We start from the raw sequence: 12,724 nt of genomic DNA, 5'->3' as shown, positions 1-12,724 counted from the left end.
GCAGCTTGACTCCCTTCTGAGTTCTGCAGCTTGGTCTGCTCCGGGCATGCATAACTAGCATGAATTTCAGTGCCTTTTCAGCAACAATAATAAAAACCATTAAGTTAATAATAGAATATGTTTTCATAATAAATGTACAGTTATTTTAAACAAAGAAAGTAGTAAAAGATAGTCATTCTCGTTTTTAAAGAGATCATGGATCTCAAGTTTAATCAAATATTTAAAGTACTAATATCTATAATACGCAATAAATACAATTAAATGCACCATAAAAATATGTTTTTATAATAAATTTATTTTAACATAAATGTTAATAATATTTTTATAGACCTAATCAAATATAAGAGTCTATTTTTTTTAGAATGGAGATAGTATTGTTTTATTAATTAATAGGAACATAAGTTTCGGCACCGAATTGCATTTTCACTGCATGTGCCAATGTTCATCACCCCCGGTTCAGCGACGAAGCCAGCGGGGGGGCTACCCGTGCTCCAGCCCCCCCTACGGCCATGATTTACATGGAGCCCGGGCTTAGCCCGGGCTACCGCCATGAGGAGGAAGAAGAAGACAAGGAGGGGCTGGAGGAAGAAGAAGAGGAAGCCAGCCCTGGCTTCGTCGATTCCTGGCTTCGTCGCTGCCCCGGTTAGCGTCACCTATGGAAATATGGCTTCAGGTACTTTCTTCGATCGGACACTCGTTCAAACCATTGCCGGCTTGCGGCTGCAGCGTTGGGAAGTGCTCGTGGTGTCGTGCACAGCACAGGAGACGAAGTGACCAAGAGTTTCACGCTGTTAATGCAGTCCACCCACCCATGGAGTATGGAGTAACAAGCAGCAGGGGCAGTTCGTTCAAATTGGCTTCGTAGCTCCCAAACGACTTGTTTTAGGTTCTCTTTGCTATTTGCCTTCAACGACATGTTTTTAAGACCTGGAGGGAGTAGTTTTTTTATCCGATTGAGTCCAATAAATGTTCCAACCAATACAGATAGTGCTGCCTTAGCTCCAGTTTAGAATCCACGAGCAACATGTTAGCTTTTATTAGTCTCTGCCTAATTTAAATGGACCTAACGTGTACTAAACTAGCCACTATTCCCTTTGTTTATGTTTATTTTTAGAGTCTTTACCACGTTCTGTCATTTTATCAACGTATATACAATTTGACGTGGTACAATGTTCAAAATATGCATGTCCATAATATGAGTAGATGTAACCCGTTCTTCCCCAATTACTAACCACATTCTTCTCCATTTACTAACCGCATGGAGAGCAATGCTGTGAATAATTCGGCTAATCTATTCACCTCCTAAAAGAAATTGGTTTAAATAGTTCAAAGTAAGCTATAAACTAGATTATAAGCTAGGTTGTTTGGATCAGCTAGAGCTTTTTCAGTTGCTAGCAAATTATTTTAGTTGATCTAAGCAGACACAAAGTTAAACAAACTTTGTTTTTTTTCCTTGAACACTAAGTTTAAAATCAGAAATTGCAAAAAAAAAAAAACACTTTGATTGTTAGTTTAGTTACAGTTAGCTAGATAAAAAAGCCGAGATGATTGGATATTTCGACAGTGAATTTTAGCTGCCCATATCATCTACTAGATAACACGATTTGAAAGAAAAATAAGTATGGATCAAGTATTGGACTGTATCTATAATTTGAACAGAAAACAAGTATGGACTGTATCTACGATTTTTTTTGAAAGGAAAACAAGTATGGACTGTACCTCTAACATGGTTACATTAGTTATAAATATTGATTCTTAAGAATAGCAAAGTGAGCCACCTTACCAAAATATTGCATTTGCAGCTCCCCCGCCCCTCCTATATACGTGAATGACACTGAATGGACGAGAGGAACTTATATTGCAGCATTATGGAAATATTTAACAACTACTTCCTCTGTCCTAAAATAAAATAGACTTCTAGAATATATATTGGTGAGATCAACGCTACTATAGTCCATAGAATTATACAGTATATGTGCCTTTATCAAAAGTTGTACTAGTATGTAGTACTTGCATTTTAGAAATATAGAAAGTAGAAAAATCTACCAATGCTAGATGCCATATGACTTAAAAATACATTTATTATTAAACAATAATAAAAGTATATTAGCCAACTAAAGACAACATGTGTTTACATTATACCCCGTACTCCGTACCTGCAACATAGTAGCAGGAGAGTATACTTTTTCAAATAAAGTATGGAAAAAGTCTACTCGACCCCCCAACTATCATACTTGGTCTACTTCACCCCCTCAACTATGAAACCGTCTGTTTTACCCCATGAACTATCTAAAACCGTCTGTTTTATCCCCTGGGGCGGTTTTCAGCGGCGGTTTTGCTACAGTAACAGCAGGTTGCTACAGTGACGATGGGTTTGCTACAGTACCCGTTGTTTTGAGTTTCCTTTTTTTATTTATTTTCGGTGAATTTTTGAAAAATCATAGTAAATCATAGAAAAATCATAAAATGAAAAATCTAATTTTATTGGACTCCACATGAATAGATCTACATAGTGAATATATAATACGGTATACTTTAGTACAAAATTTTTACTGTAGCCTTAGATTAATTGGAAAATCCAATTTTGTCTGTAATTAATTAGAATTTATCTATAACTAAGTTATACATAGTCCAATGAGTACGAAATTTTTACTATAGTTCAAGCGTACAATAATTAGCGTACCATAAAAATTTCACCACGATTGGACCATAGAAGCTGCAGCTATAAATTTCACCGCAATTGAGAAAGTGTGCGTGTGAACGTGTGTTGTGTATCATATCATGGTGCCAACGGATCGAAAAAAAATTAGCTCTGCGGACGATGCGGTAGTTGCGTAATTTGATCAACACAAGGGTACGTTGATGTGACGCACTCGACCTCCCATCGAGCCACGCGTCCAAAATGACGATACTGGCCCCGAGCCTTTATTCCCTCCCATTTCTCGCGCTCTCTTTTCGGAAAGGTCTCGAACCCAACCACCAACCCCACGCCACCCACGATTAACCCTGGTTAGCGCTCTGCCACGACCTGACGAGCCCCCATGCCACCATAACATGCATAGACCCACTCCACTGTACGCCCTGCACGATTACGTGGACCCGAAATTTATTCCATCCCTCTGGTGCACAAAGACCAGGCGTACCTGATCGTGCTTCACCTCGAAGGAATCGACCCCATCACCTTCCCCCTCGTTATCTCGCAGCCGCCGCCGCCGCGAACCCTAACCTGAGTTCCGATCCGGTTAATCCACGACGAGGAAGACGACGGTGAGTTGCAGATCTGAGGGGATCCGACGGCGGCGGAGGGGGAGATGGTGGTGAACGGCCGGCCGCTGAAGAGGGCGAGGGCGCGGGTCGAGGCCACGGACTTCGCTAGGTTCCCGGCGGCCGGAGACTGCGGGGCGGCTGGGACGTTCAGGGAGGCGGTGAGGGGGTTCCTCGCAAAGCATGCGAGGCTGCTCCCGTTGCCGTCCATCTTCTCTCCGGCGGCCGCGGCCGGCCCGCCGCACCTGCTGATCTGGAGGGTGTCCCTAAGGGTCGGGGAGGCGGGGGAGGAAGAGAGCGGCGGCAGGGTGGAGCTCAACGTCGTTGAGGAGGATGTGCTCCGATCCCGATCCGTGTATTGCGACCAGTGCAGAGTCGTGGGTGAGTTGCTTTCCTCTCTTTTTCGTCCTTTTTTCTCTGATATTTCTCTGATTTTAATTCAATGGACCTAAGCCATTAGTTTTTTTTCCCCGATCTGCTCTTTTTTCTTGTCGGTCGATTTATTGAGCGCTAGATTTTGAAATCCAACGACCTCACTATTTCCTTTGAAATTTTATTGATTTTTTGCGGAGGGGATAACACCGCCTTCGGTCAGTTTTTTCATTGAAATTTCAGCTAGCTTTTCGTCTTGTCAGCCAATCGTTAGGCTGTTGCTTTCAGTGCGCAACACCCATTAGAATGATTGATTGAATTGTCACATACTGTTACATACAACATGGCATCTGCAATGGAATCTAGCGTCTGATTTGTTTGTTTGGTTGCAGGTTGGAGTGGGCACCCGGTCTGCGTGAAGCGGTACCATTTCATCATCGAGAACGACAGTATTTCTGGCCGCCAGCGCACCTGCTGCCTCCGTTGCGGAACACCCATGGCCGCTGGAGAATCAAGGTGGGAGGCACATTTCAGAAAAATAATATACAGTCCTTGCATAACAGCGAAGGGGAATGGAACATGCTTATGCGTTGGATGTCTATAATGCCGAATCTTAATACCCTACCAACTTTGTGCCAACGTGCTGTGCCATCGATGCCTATAATGATCTGGATGGATCCAATCTGAATGTAGGGAACTTCATATAGGTTTGTGTTTGGATGGGTCGGGCTTGTTTGCATTTGTAATATAAGATGATAGTGTAGAAGTGTTTCTATTTCTATTCATATAGGCAGGCATAGAAAATTCCTCAGAATGAAGGATTCACCAAGTAACCTTGTGATGCTCCAAATATGCAACATACTCTTACTCTGAATGCACCGTCTTCTCCAGGTGTGCTCTGTGCAATTTCGATATGGATGGTGAGGAGGTCGAAGAGTGTGCATATCTGCATCTGGATGACTCATCTCACTTGCTGCACGCTGTGGTGCATGCAAATGGTTATGGGCACCTTCTCAGGGTAAATGGGCGTGAAGGTGGCTCAAGATTCCTCACTGGCCGTGACATAATGAGCTTGTGGGATCGCTTGTGCAAGGTGTTACATGTGAGGTAAATGGAATTTTCGCTGGCCCAAAGAGCAGAACAGTTGCTTGATTGGGATTGACCTCTTTCCATGATGCTTTCTGCAACCTAATAACTATCATTTCTATTACTGCAGGAAGGTAACTGTCATGGACATATCCAAGAAACATGGAATGGACTATAGGCTTCTGCATGCAGTAACAAGCGGGCACCCTTGGTATGGCCAATGGGCATACAAGTTTGGTGCTGGCAGCTTTGCTCTCACCTCAGACACCTACCAAAATGCAGTAGACAGTGCTTTCCAGCATAAACCTGGCGCTGTACTACTCACACCGCAGCCCAATTAGGACTGCATTGCAGAACACAATTGCTCTTTATTGGGCGCTCTCTAATCGCCAACTAGTGACCCTCCGGGATCTTTTCCGCTTCATTATGCACCTCCTTCATCAAGGTCAAAAGATGTCAAAACCCACAACTGACAAGCACAAGGAGCTTACATCTAATGAGCTATGTGCATGGACTAAAGAAGATTTACATCGAGCAGAAGGTGCAATGCTCAAGGTTCTCCAGGTTGTCCAAACTGGACAGTGGGTATCTTGGCGCGCACTTAGGGGTGCTGCGTCGAAGGCTGTTGATTCGCAGGAGCTGCTTGATTATTCTCTCCGAGAACTGGGTGGGAAACAACTGGATAATGGCCTTTCTGTTGCTGTCCGCTGCAATGCTGAGACTAGTGCAATTGAGTACAGGTGAGCACTGTTTGCTTTCTCTTTGTAAAATTGCTTAACTTGATCTGGAAACTTCCTTGACTAAATTGTTTCATGACAAGCAGGCTGGAATCTTCCTCCATTCGGTCTCCAGCAAATGCAGCTACATTTGGACCTTCTGTTGAACAACTGTTGCATGATCTTAGGTTCCTCTATGATGCTTTGCTGAACCCAGAGTCCATGTTGTCTTCACAACCAGAGGTGGTTGGTGCATCAGCTCACAGCGCAGCAGCAAAGATTATTGATTGCAAGCAGTTCATCAAACATTATGATGAGCGTGCACTGCGGGACTCCTTCAAACCCATACCTGCTCTGTGTGAGGTGCTCCATTGAACTGCTTGATCACCCAAAAGATTACACAACACCTCCAGAGGAACTTGTACTTCTACCAGCAAGTGCTACCCTAGGTGACCTGAAAGTACAGGCTTCAAAGGCTTTCCAAGAAACGTACCTCATGTTCCAAAGCTTCCAGACTGAACAGCTCCCTGACTTCCCAAACTTCAGTGACACAACCCCCTGTGAATCATGTGCTTGGATCAGGCCAGTTGCTTCGAGTAAGGGGACGTTGCACTGGGGATTACAGGAGGATTGTACAGTTCAGGATGGAGAGGGGTTTGGAGAACTGGACGGTGGACTGCATCATGCGGTGCCAAGGATGATGATGGGGAACGGATGCTAGCATGTGACATATGTGGAGTCTGGCAGCATACCAGGTGCTCGGGGATAAGTGATTTTGAGGAAGTCCCTGAAAATTTCATCTGCAGAAAGTGTGCTTCACGCAAAGGAAAAGGACGTGGGGGTGGGGGTAGCAACTGGTGATGGACCAATGGAGGTTAGTGCGGCTGGGAGGTGCAAGGATGAGATTGGATCATCTGTTGGTGGTGCAGGCAAGTTTGGGCGCATGGCAACAGTTGGATGATTGTACATAATGTAGTGAAATGTAAATAGTGAGATGGAGAGTGGTAAACTGCACCTAAAGGCTTTTGTGGACCTTGAGTGGTTAATGGATCTTGTCGCTGACCACTGATGTTTTGATAATCTATTCTCCTTGCAGTTGCACCCATTGCCTGATGTCCATCTCCTGTGATGTTAATCTATTCTCCTTGCAGTTGCACCCATCGCCTGATGTCCATCTCCTGTTCTGCGTTGCACCATTGCATAATTATATCAGATCAAAGCATGAAAAACATGAAGCTGAAAGTGCTGCAATACATAAACATAGCAAACAACCATACATCAAGGCTTTCTAACACGAATTGACATTCTCTGGACAGCATTGCTAGCTTGTGACGATTATATGTTACCCAATTCTAGGTGGAAACGAAACTAGGTCATTTCAACTCAGTTATGGCTGAGTAGATGGCCCCGTTCTAAATAGAAACTAATGGATTTGATGGACAACCCTATATTGGCCAAGAATGACACCTCACTTTAGTGCCAATAACAAGAAGCTTCCATAGATTCATACGGGAAAAAATAAAGACAATGGTTATCTTGCAGAAAAAATATCATACAATGTTTATTATCAATTCAAAATTATACCACGGATAGGGATAAAGGCTGCCTATTCAGTTTGTTCGGACCTGTCGTTTGGATGTAAAAACCGAACCAAGACCCAACTGAACTAATATAAAACACAGAACTTATAAAGTGTATCAAAACAAGTAATTAATAATGTTCATACTTCCATTTCATGTATGCAATGTTAAGACTTACTAATTAGTATACAAGGTTAGACTTAATTACCGAAGCATATCCGACTTCCTTTTCATGGCTGCCTACTAAATACCATAAGAAAATCCCAGCAAATGGTGCCTGCAAATATCAATCAAAAACCTTTTATCGTAAGCAGCATATGGAAATACAAGTGAGACATAAAGCTGAAAAGCGGAGTTGATGAGTGAATGACTAGTGTAAATATGTCAGCAAAATCACCATACTAAGTTATCTATGTTATAAAAACTATTTCCCCCTGTGATCTGTTAATAAGGCTCCATGAACAAATAGGAGATCTTACCAAATATTTATGTAGATTAAAACCGTGTGTACAAGAGTATCTGGAGCATGATTTAAGTAGGCCATTTTATGATCTAGAGGCATTAGAGCTAGTTCAACTTATCTGGTGCATTCCAAACCCAAATCATGCCACAAAGTTGGAGTATCAGTTGACTGTCACGTATACACATTTAAGGCTCCTCTCATAAAAGGTATAGAAACTCAAGACCATCTGTTCTAAAATTGGCAGTGAAGGTAGCTGCTCTAAACATCAATACCAATATATTCATAAACTATAGTGACCCATTAATCTTGGATAGTAAGCAGTACACTGCATCAGACTTTGCAAAAGGTCACGTGAACTCCAGTGCCTCTTATATTATTTTGTTGTTACAAGAAGGAATCTAATAAAATGGACCAATTTGGTAGCAAAATATGCTCTACTGATCATAGTAGGTTAATTAGTCATACATGTTGCAAGCTTCAATGACAGAATGAGAATATGAAGGTTGGCTGGTAATACACATGCTACGAGAAACTGGCGTCATATTAGACAGCAACTTCAATAAATATATTTACTATTTATTTGCAAAGTGTGATTTTTGTTTGAATAGCCTACACATCTTTGACACTGGGGCTTTCAAAGACAAGTTGATTTGGCGGTTTACTCTTTGTTGCTCTGCTTTTAGTTGCAGCTATATATCCTTTGTAACTCTGCTTGAACTGTGACCTGGCATTTTAGGATACAGTTGAAGTTCATCATACAACTGTTCATCATACAGTTGAGTACAAACCCCAGTCAAGACACATAACTAGATAAAATCTTATCTAAGAACATTTTTAGGGATTTGTACCCTAACAGCTTCCTAATGTTTAGTATCATTGTAGCTATACCGCTAATCTATGAAGTTTGAAATTCATAGAACCATTGTATCATCCTTCTAGATAAAATTTAATAAGAGATAGGAATAAGAAATAACCCCAAGGATTTGACAAGCAGAAAGTGGAAAATAAGAAGTCCTTTTGTCCAGCATAACTTGAATATAATTACCAAAACAGAGGAGCTGGCTTCAAATATATCCAAAGCGTATTGAGGACATACTCGTCACCTTTCCAGCACCTGTCACAAGAAAACTGCAAAATATTAGGTTCTGAGGCAGTCTGAACAAAATAAACAAGTTTCATCACAGTTGAAGCTTTAGAAACTCAAATTTCCCAATAAGGAAATAAGTCAAATGTATCCATCAGAAATATCAGCACAAGTGATTCAAAATGAAATGCTAAAGACTGAGCTCTACTATTCAAAATACAGATAACAAAAGAAAATCTTTGAGCTATGATGGTAGCAAGAACCACCAATAGCGTTCGATTCAACCAATCTAAGCATGAAAACACAAAATTTAGTACCAGATTTATAGGTAACCTAAGTTAGAAGATCAGACCAAGCTCAAAATTCGACAGTGAAGAAAAGATCTGTACACTCTAGATAACAGAAACAAGCAAACCACATAAAAATAACCTACTAAAGCAATAGGCATATTTAGCCACGCTGCCAATTGGAGCCGGGAGCCCTATCGCTGGCGCCAAGTAAGCAATACAGGCTGCAAACCAGAAACTGAATACAAGCACGTATTGAATCCAAATCAAGCCCACGTATGGAGGCACAAATAAAAGGAAACCATCAGGTTAGGATAAACCAGTTCCGAAACCAAATGCTTCAGATGCAGCACAAATCAAAGCACCCAAGTTACCTAAATGCGATCGGGATGAGCCATGAAGGTCGGACGCAACGGATTCCCAATTTGCGGCGCCTAACCCCAATCGCCCTAAACCTAAGCAGAGAACTCCCCCAAATTTCAGCAAGGCCGCAACCATAACAGCTCAATCGTTAGCAAATTCGATCCGGATTCAGCTCAATTCGCAGCCTCGAGCGCCGAAAACAGGGAACCGAGAGAGGGTACGCTCCAACTTCGCACAAGTCTATCATCGAACGAAGCAAACCTAAATTGGACCCCAGCAAAGCATTCCACCCTGAGAAAACCAGAGTCCCTAAGCACCATCCCACCATACACGAAGCAGGAACAGAACGGAGTTAAACCTGAGCAGCGATTAGGGCTGCAACCACCAGGCGCCGCGACCCAGCAGCCACCGACCTTGCGGCAGCCGCGAGCTCGAGCTAGCGCCAGCCTCGCGCCCTAATCCGCACCGCTCGGCGGCCTCGATCAGCGCGATTGCTTCCTGGGATCCAATGAGGCGTGGCGAGCATGCGCATGGAGCTGCTCGAGGAAGGGAGAGAGAGAGAGAGAGAGAGAGAGGAGGGAGGTGGGGGACGCAGACGAGAGGAGGGGGAAACCGGTTGTTGTCGCAGTAATAAACGATGGGCTCGTTCGACCTCGTTGTCCCGTGTCTAGGGTTCTCGCCCCGCGCGGCGGCTGCGTCACTGCACGTGGGACCCGCCTCCACCTTGGCCTCTTGTTACCCCGCACGCACCGGGTTGGCGCGGGTCAACACGCAGTCCCCGCTTGCGGAAAGACAGGACTCGTCAACGTGCCTGCTGATATGGCGGCTCTGTATGTACCCTCCGCCTCAACGTGCGCGGCGTCGAAACGTCTGCGCTTGCGCTTGCACTCGCACGCAAATAGGTTGGCTCGTTTGGAGACCAGGAGGCGTGCATACAGCCACTACCAGTAGCCTACTACTACTACGAGGTTGCCTAACATTCCATTCCCGTGCAACGTCGCACAAGGCCCTTTTGACATGTCAAAGTTCTCTCTCTTTTGTGGTGCCTTGACGCATGCAACTTTTGTGCGCGTAGAAGGAACTCGTCAATCACGTTATGCGTAGATGCTTTTTTCCATATCTGTGCAAGGCGTGCATGGCGTACGGGCTACGGAAACCGCTGCCGTGCACAACTGCCGTCTGCCGAACAAGGTTCCTTACGCAGCAGTTTCTGGGCGCGAACGAGCGAGTGCGTTGATACGACGAGCGAGATTGTGCCTGGTGCTGGTCCTGGTCCCGGTCCCCTCTGTTATATACTTTGGATCATCTAGGTGCGGATCAGTGGGTGAGTTCTTTTCTATTTGGGATAATCAGTGACTTTGAGATTCAGAGGGAGTAGATAACAGAGAGAGAGGGAGATGTAGGAGCATCTGACCGTCGGAGGAACTCCCTGCCTTCAATGGTTCGTTGGTGAAGCTCTGCACTAGGCAGCGACGGTCGGAGTAGCGGTGGAGACCGGCGGTGGTGGTGGAGGCAGTGGCGCTTCCCGCCGCTGGCAGTGCCACCCTCTGGATCGGATTAGGGTTAGGACAGTGGGGCTGTGGCGGCGGTGAACCTCGTACCGTGTGCCGTTTGCCCCACCTCCTCTTTATAGGCACTGTGCGACGGGGGCCCACTAGCCACGAGATGGCTGGACGTCCCCGATCAGGACGCGGTCAAGGGGTCCGTCTCGACCGTTGGGTCAAGACGGATGAGATCAATTCTAACATTCTCCCCCTTGATCTCAACTCATACTTTAACCTTAAACTTTGACTTTAATCCCTTTCGCTTTTATTTGTTCCATCACAGATTAGTGTATAGAGCATGCTTCATCGTCACGGTCAATCGCCGATAGACTTAACAGCTACAATACACATCTCTCTTCTGAAACAGATTCTTTAACTTTGGGCCCTTTATTGTCCGGAAAACATAGGCTATACCATAAACCCATGTCGACTGTGTGTTCTCTAAACACACTGGGTGGTAAGCCTTTTGTACGCGGATCCGCAAGCACTTGCTTGTTACTTTTATGTTCAATATTTTTAGTATGATTCCGGACTTTCTCCTTCACAACGTATAACTTTATCGTCAATGTGTTTGGCAGCACACTTGACCCGTTGTTATAGGAGCGAACTACTTAAATGGTTATTGCTGTTGTATACCATTATCAATTCCGGGTGTAAGTTCTTTTAACCACTTCGCCTGTCCTTTAAGCCTCATATCAAGATATACTGTGGGTATGTATCTTTGATGACACCACAACTGTTTCTTTGGAGCTTTTCCACAATAAAACTCCAACTGCGAGTGTTAGCTACTATGTGGGTTTCACTAAACGTCTCGCCAAAATTTAACATTTTGTACCCACAACTATTTGAGAGTACTTATTCTTTCTTACTCACCATGAGGCCTATAAATCTTTGCACAATTACAAAACATTCTCATCTCCATTCCAGTGATCTATATCTGGACTGGACTTCTGCCAAAATATCCCGGATACATGAACAATGTCAGGGATAAGTTCTTGCTTATAAGCATTCATTAAGCTTCCAACAGCTGAAGCATATAGGACGTCCTTTTGATCGATCTCATATTCATTCTTGGAACACTGAAAGTTCCGAAAACTATTACCCTTTACTTTAGAAACAGGCGCAAGTTTACTCACATATATACTTTATTTCTTTAGAATCTTCTCTAAGTATACACTTGAGACAGTTCTAATACCCCTTTTCCTTTATCTCGGTAAGTTCCAATTCCTGGAACGAATGATGCTTTACCAAGACCATTCTCATTGAAACTTGAGGACAAGAACTGCTTCTTCTCCAACAGTAGATTAACACCACTACTAGCGAGTAAGGTGCTACCCACATGCAGGATTAGGAAAATAAATTTCTCATGTTTAAACTTTGCATAAATACAATTGTCCTCTACATTCTCTTTAAAACCCAAACTTTCTTATTGTACTGTCAAACTTCAAGAACCAATGTCTTGAAGCTTGCTTTAATCCATAAATGGATTTCTTTAGGCAACATCCCTTTACGTTCTTTTCCTTCCACGACAAAACCTTTTGAGTTATGCCATGTAAACATTTCCATACAAATCCTCGTTGAGGAATGTGCCTTTACATCCTTCTGATGTAACTGTAAATCGTAATGTGCCACTAACACCATTATGATTCTAAAAGAATCATTGTATGCTCATTATAATCTATTCATTCTCTTTGTGTAAATCATTTCACCACAAGTGGCGCTTTATAGCTTTCAATATTCCCTTTTGATATCTTTCTATATTCTCTTTGGAGTCATCTTTGTCTTGTAGACCCATTACAGCCTACTGTTTTGGCTCCATTGGGAATTTTTTCTTAGTCCCAAACATCGTTGGTATTTCATCTTCCTTAACTTCTTGCCATTTAGATGAGTGAACGCCCTCTCATGGCTTTTCAAATGAGGTGGAATTATCCTCCATTTGAATTTCTTTCTTATTCTTTGAGACCT

General features: G+C 43.4%; 1 protein-coding gene and 1 pseudogene across 1 annotated transcript; both read left to right on the top strand.

Annotated features, from left to right (window-relative positions):
- The first annotated feature begins 3,164 nt into the window (after positions 1-3,164).
- LOC136456924 (PHD finger protein At1g33420-like) lies at positions 3,165-6,618 on the top strand. The gene is given in 10 exon segments (XM_066456933.1): positions 3,165-3,645; positions 4,029-4,152; positions 4,528-4,743; positions 4,853-5,009; positions 5,011-5,462; positions 5,546-5,768; positions 5,770-5,994; positions 5,996-6,118; positions 6,120-6,287; positions 6,289-6,618. Coding segments are annotated over 10 exon segments (2,133 nt in total). The 5' UTR covers positions 3,165-3,311; the 3' UTR covers positions 6,400-6,618.
- A 670-nt stretch (positions 6,619-7,288) lies between these two features.
- LOC136461201 (uncharacterized) lies at positions 7,289-9,947 on the top strand (annotated as a pseudogene).
- The last annotated feature ends 2,777 nt before the right edge of the window (positions 9,948-12,724 follow it).

Source organism: Miscanthus floridulus, chromosome 6 (assembly GCF_019320115.1).
Source record: "Miscanthus floridulus cultivar M001 chromosome 6, ASM1932011v1, whole genome shotgun sequence".
Lineage (NCBI taxonomy): Eukaryota > Viridiplantae > Streptophyta > Magnoliopsida > Poales > Poaceae > Miscanthus > Miscanthus floridulus.
This window is presented reverse-complemented; position numbering and strand designations above follow the sequence as displayed.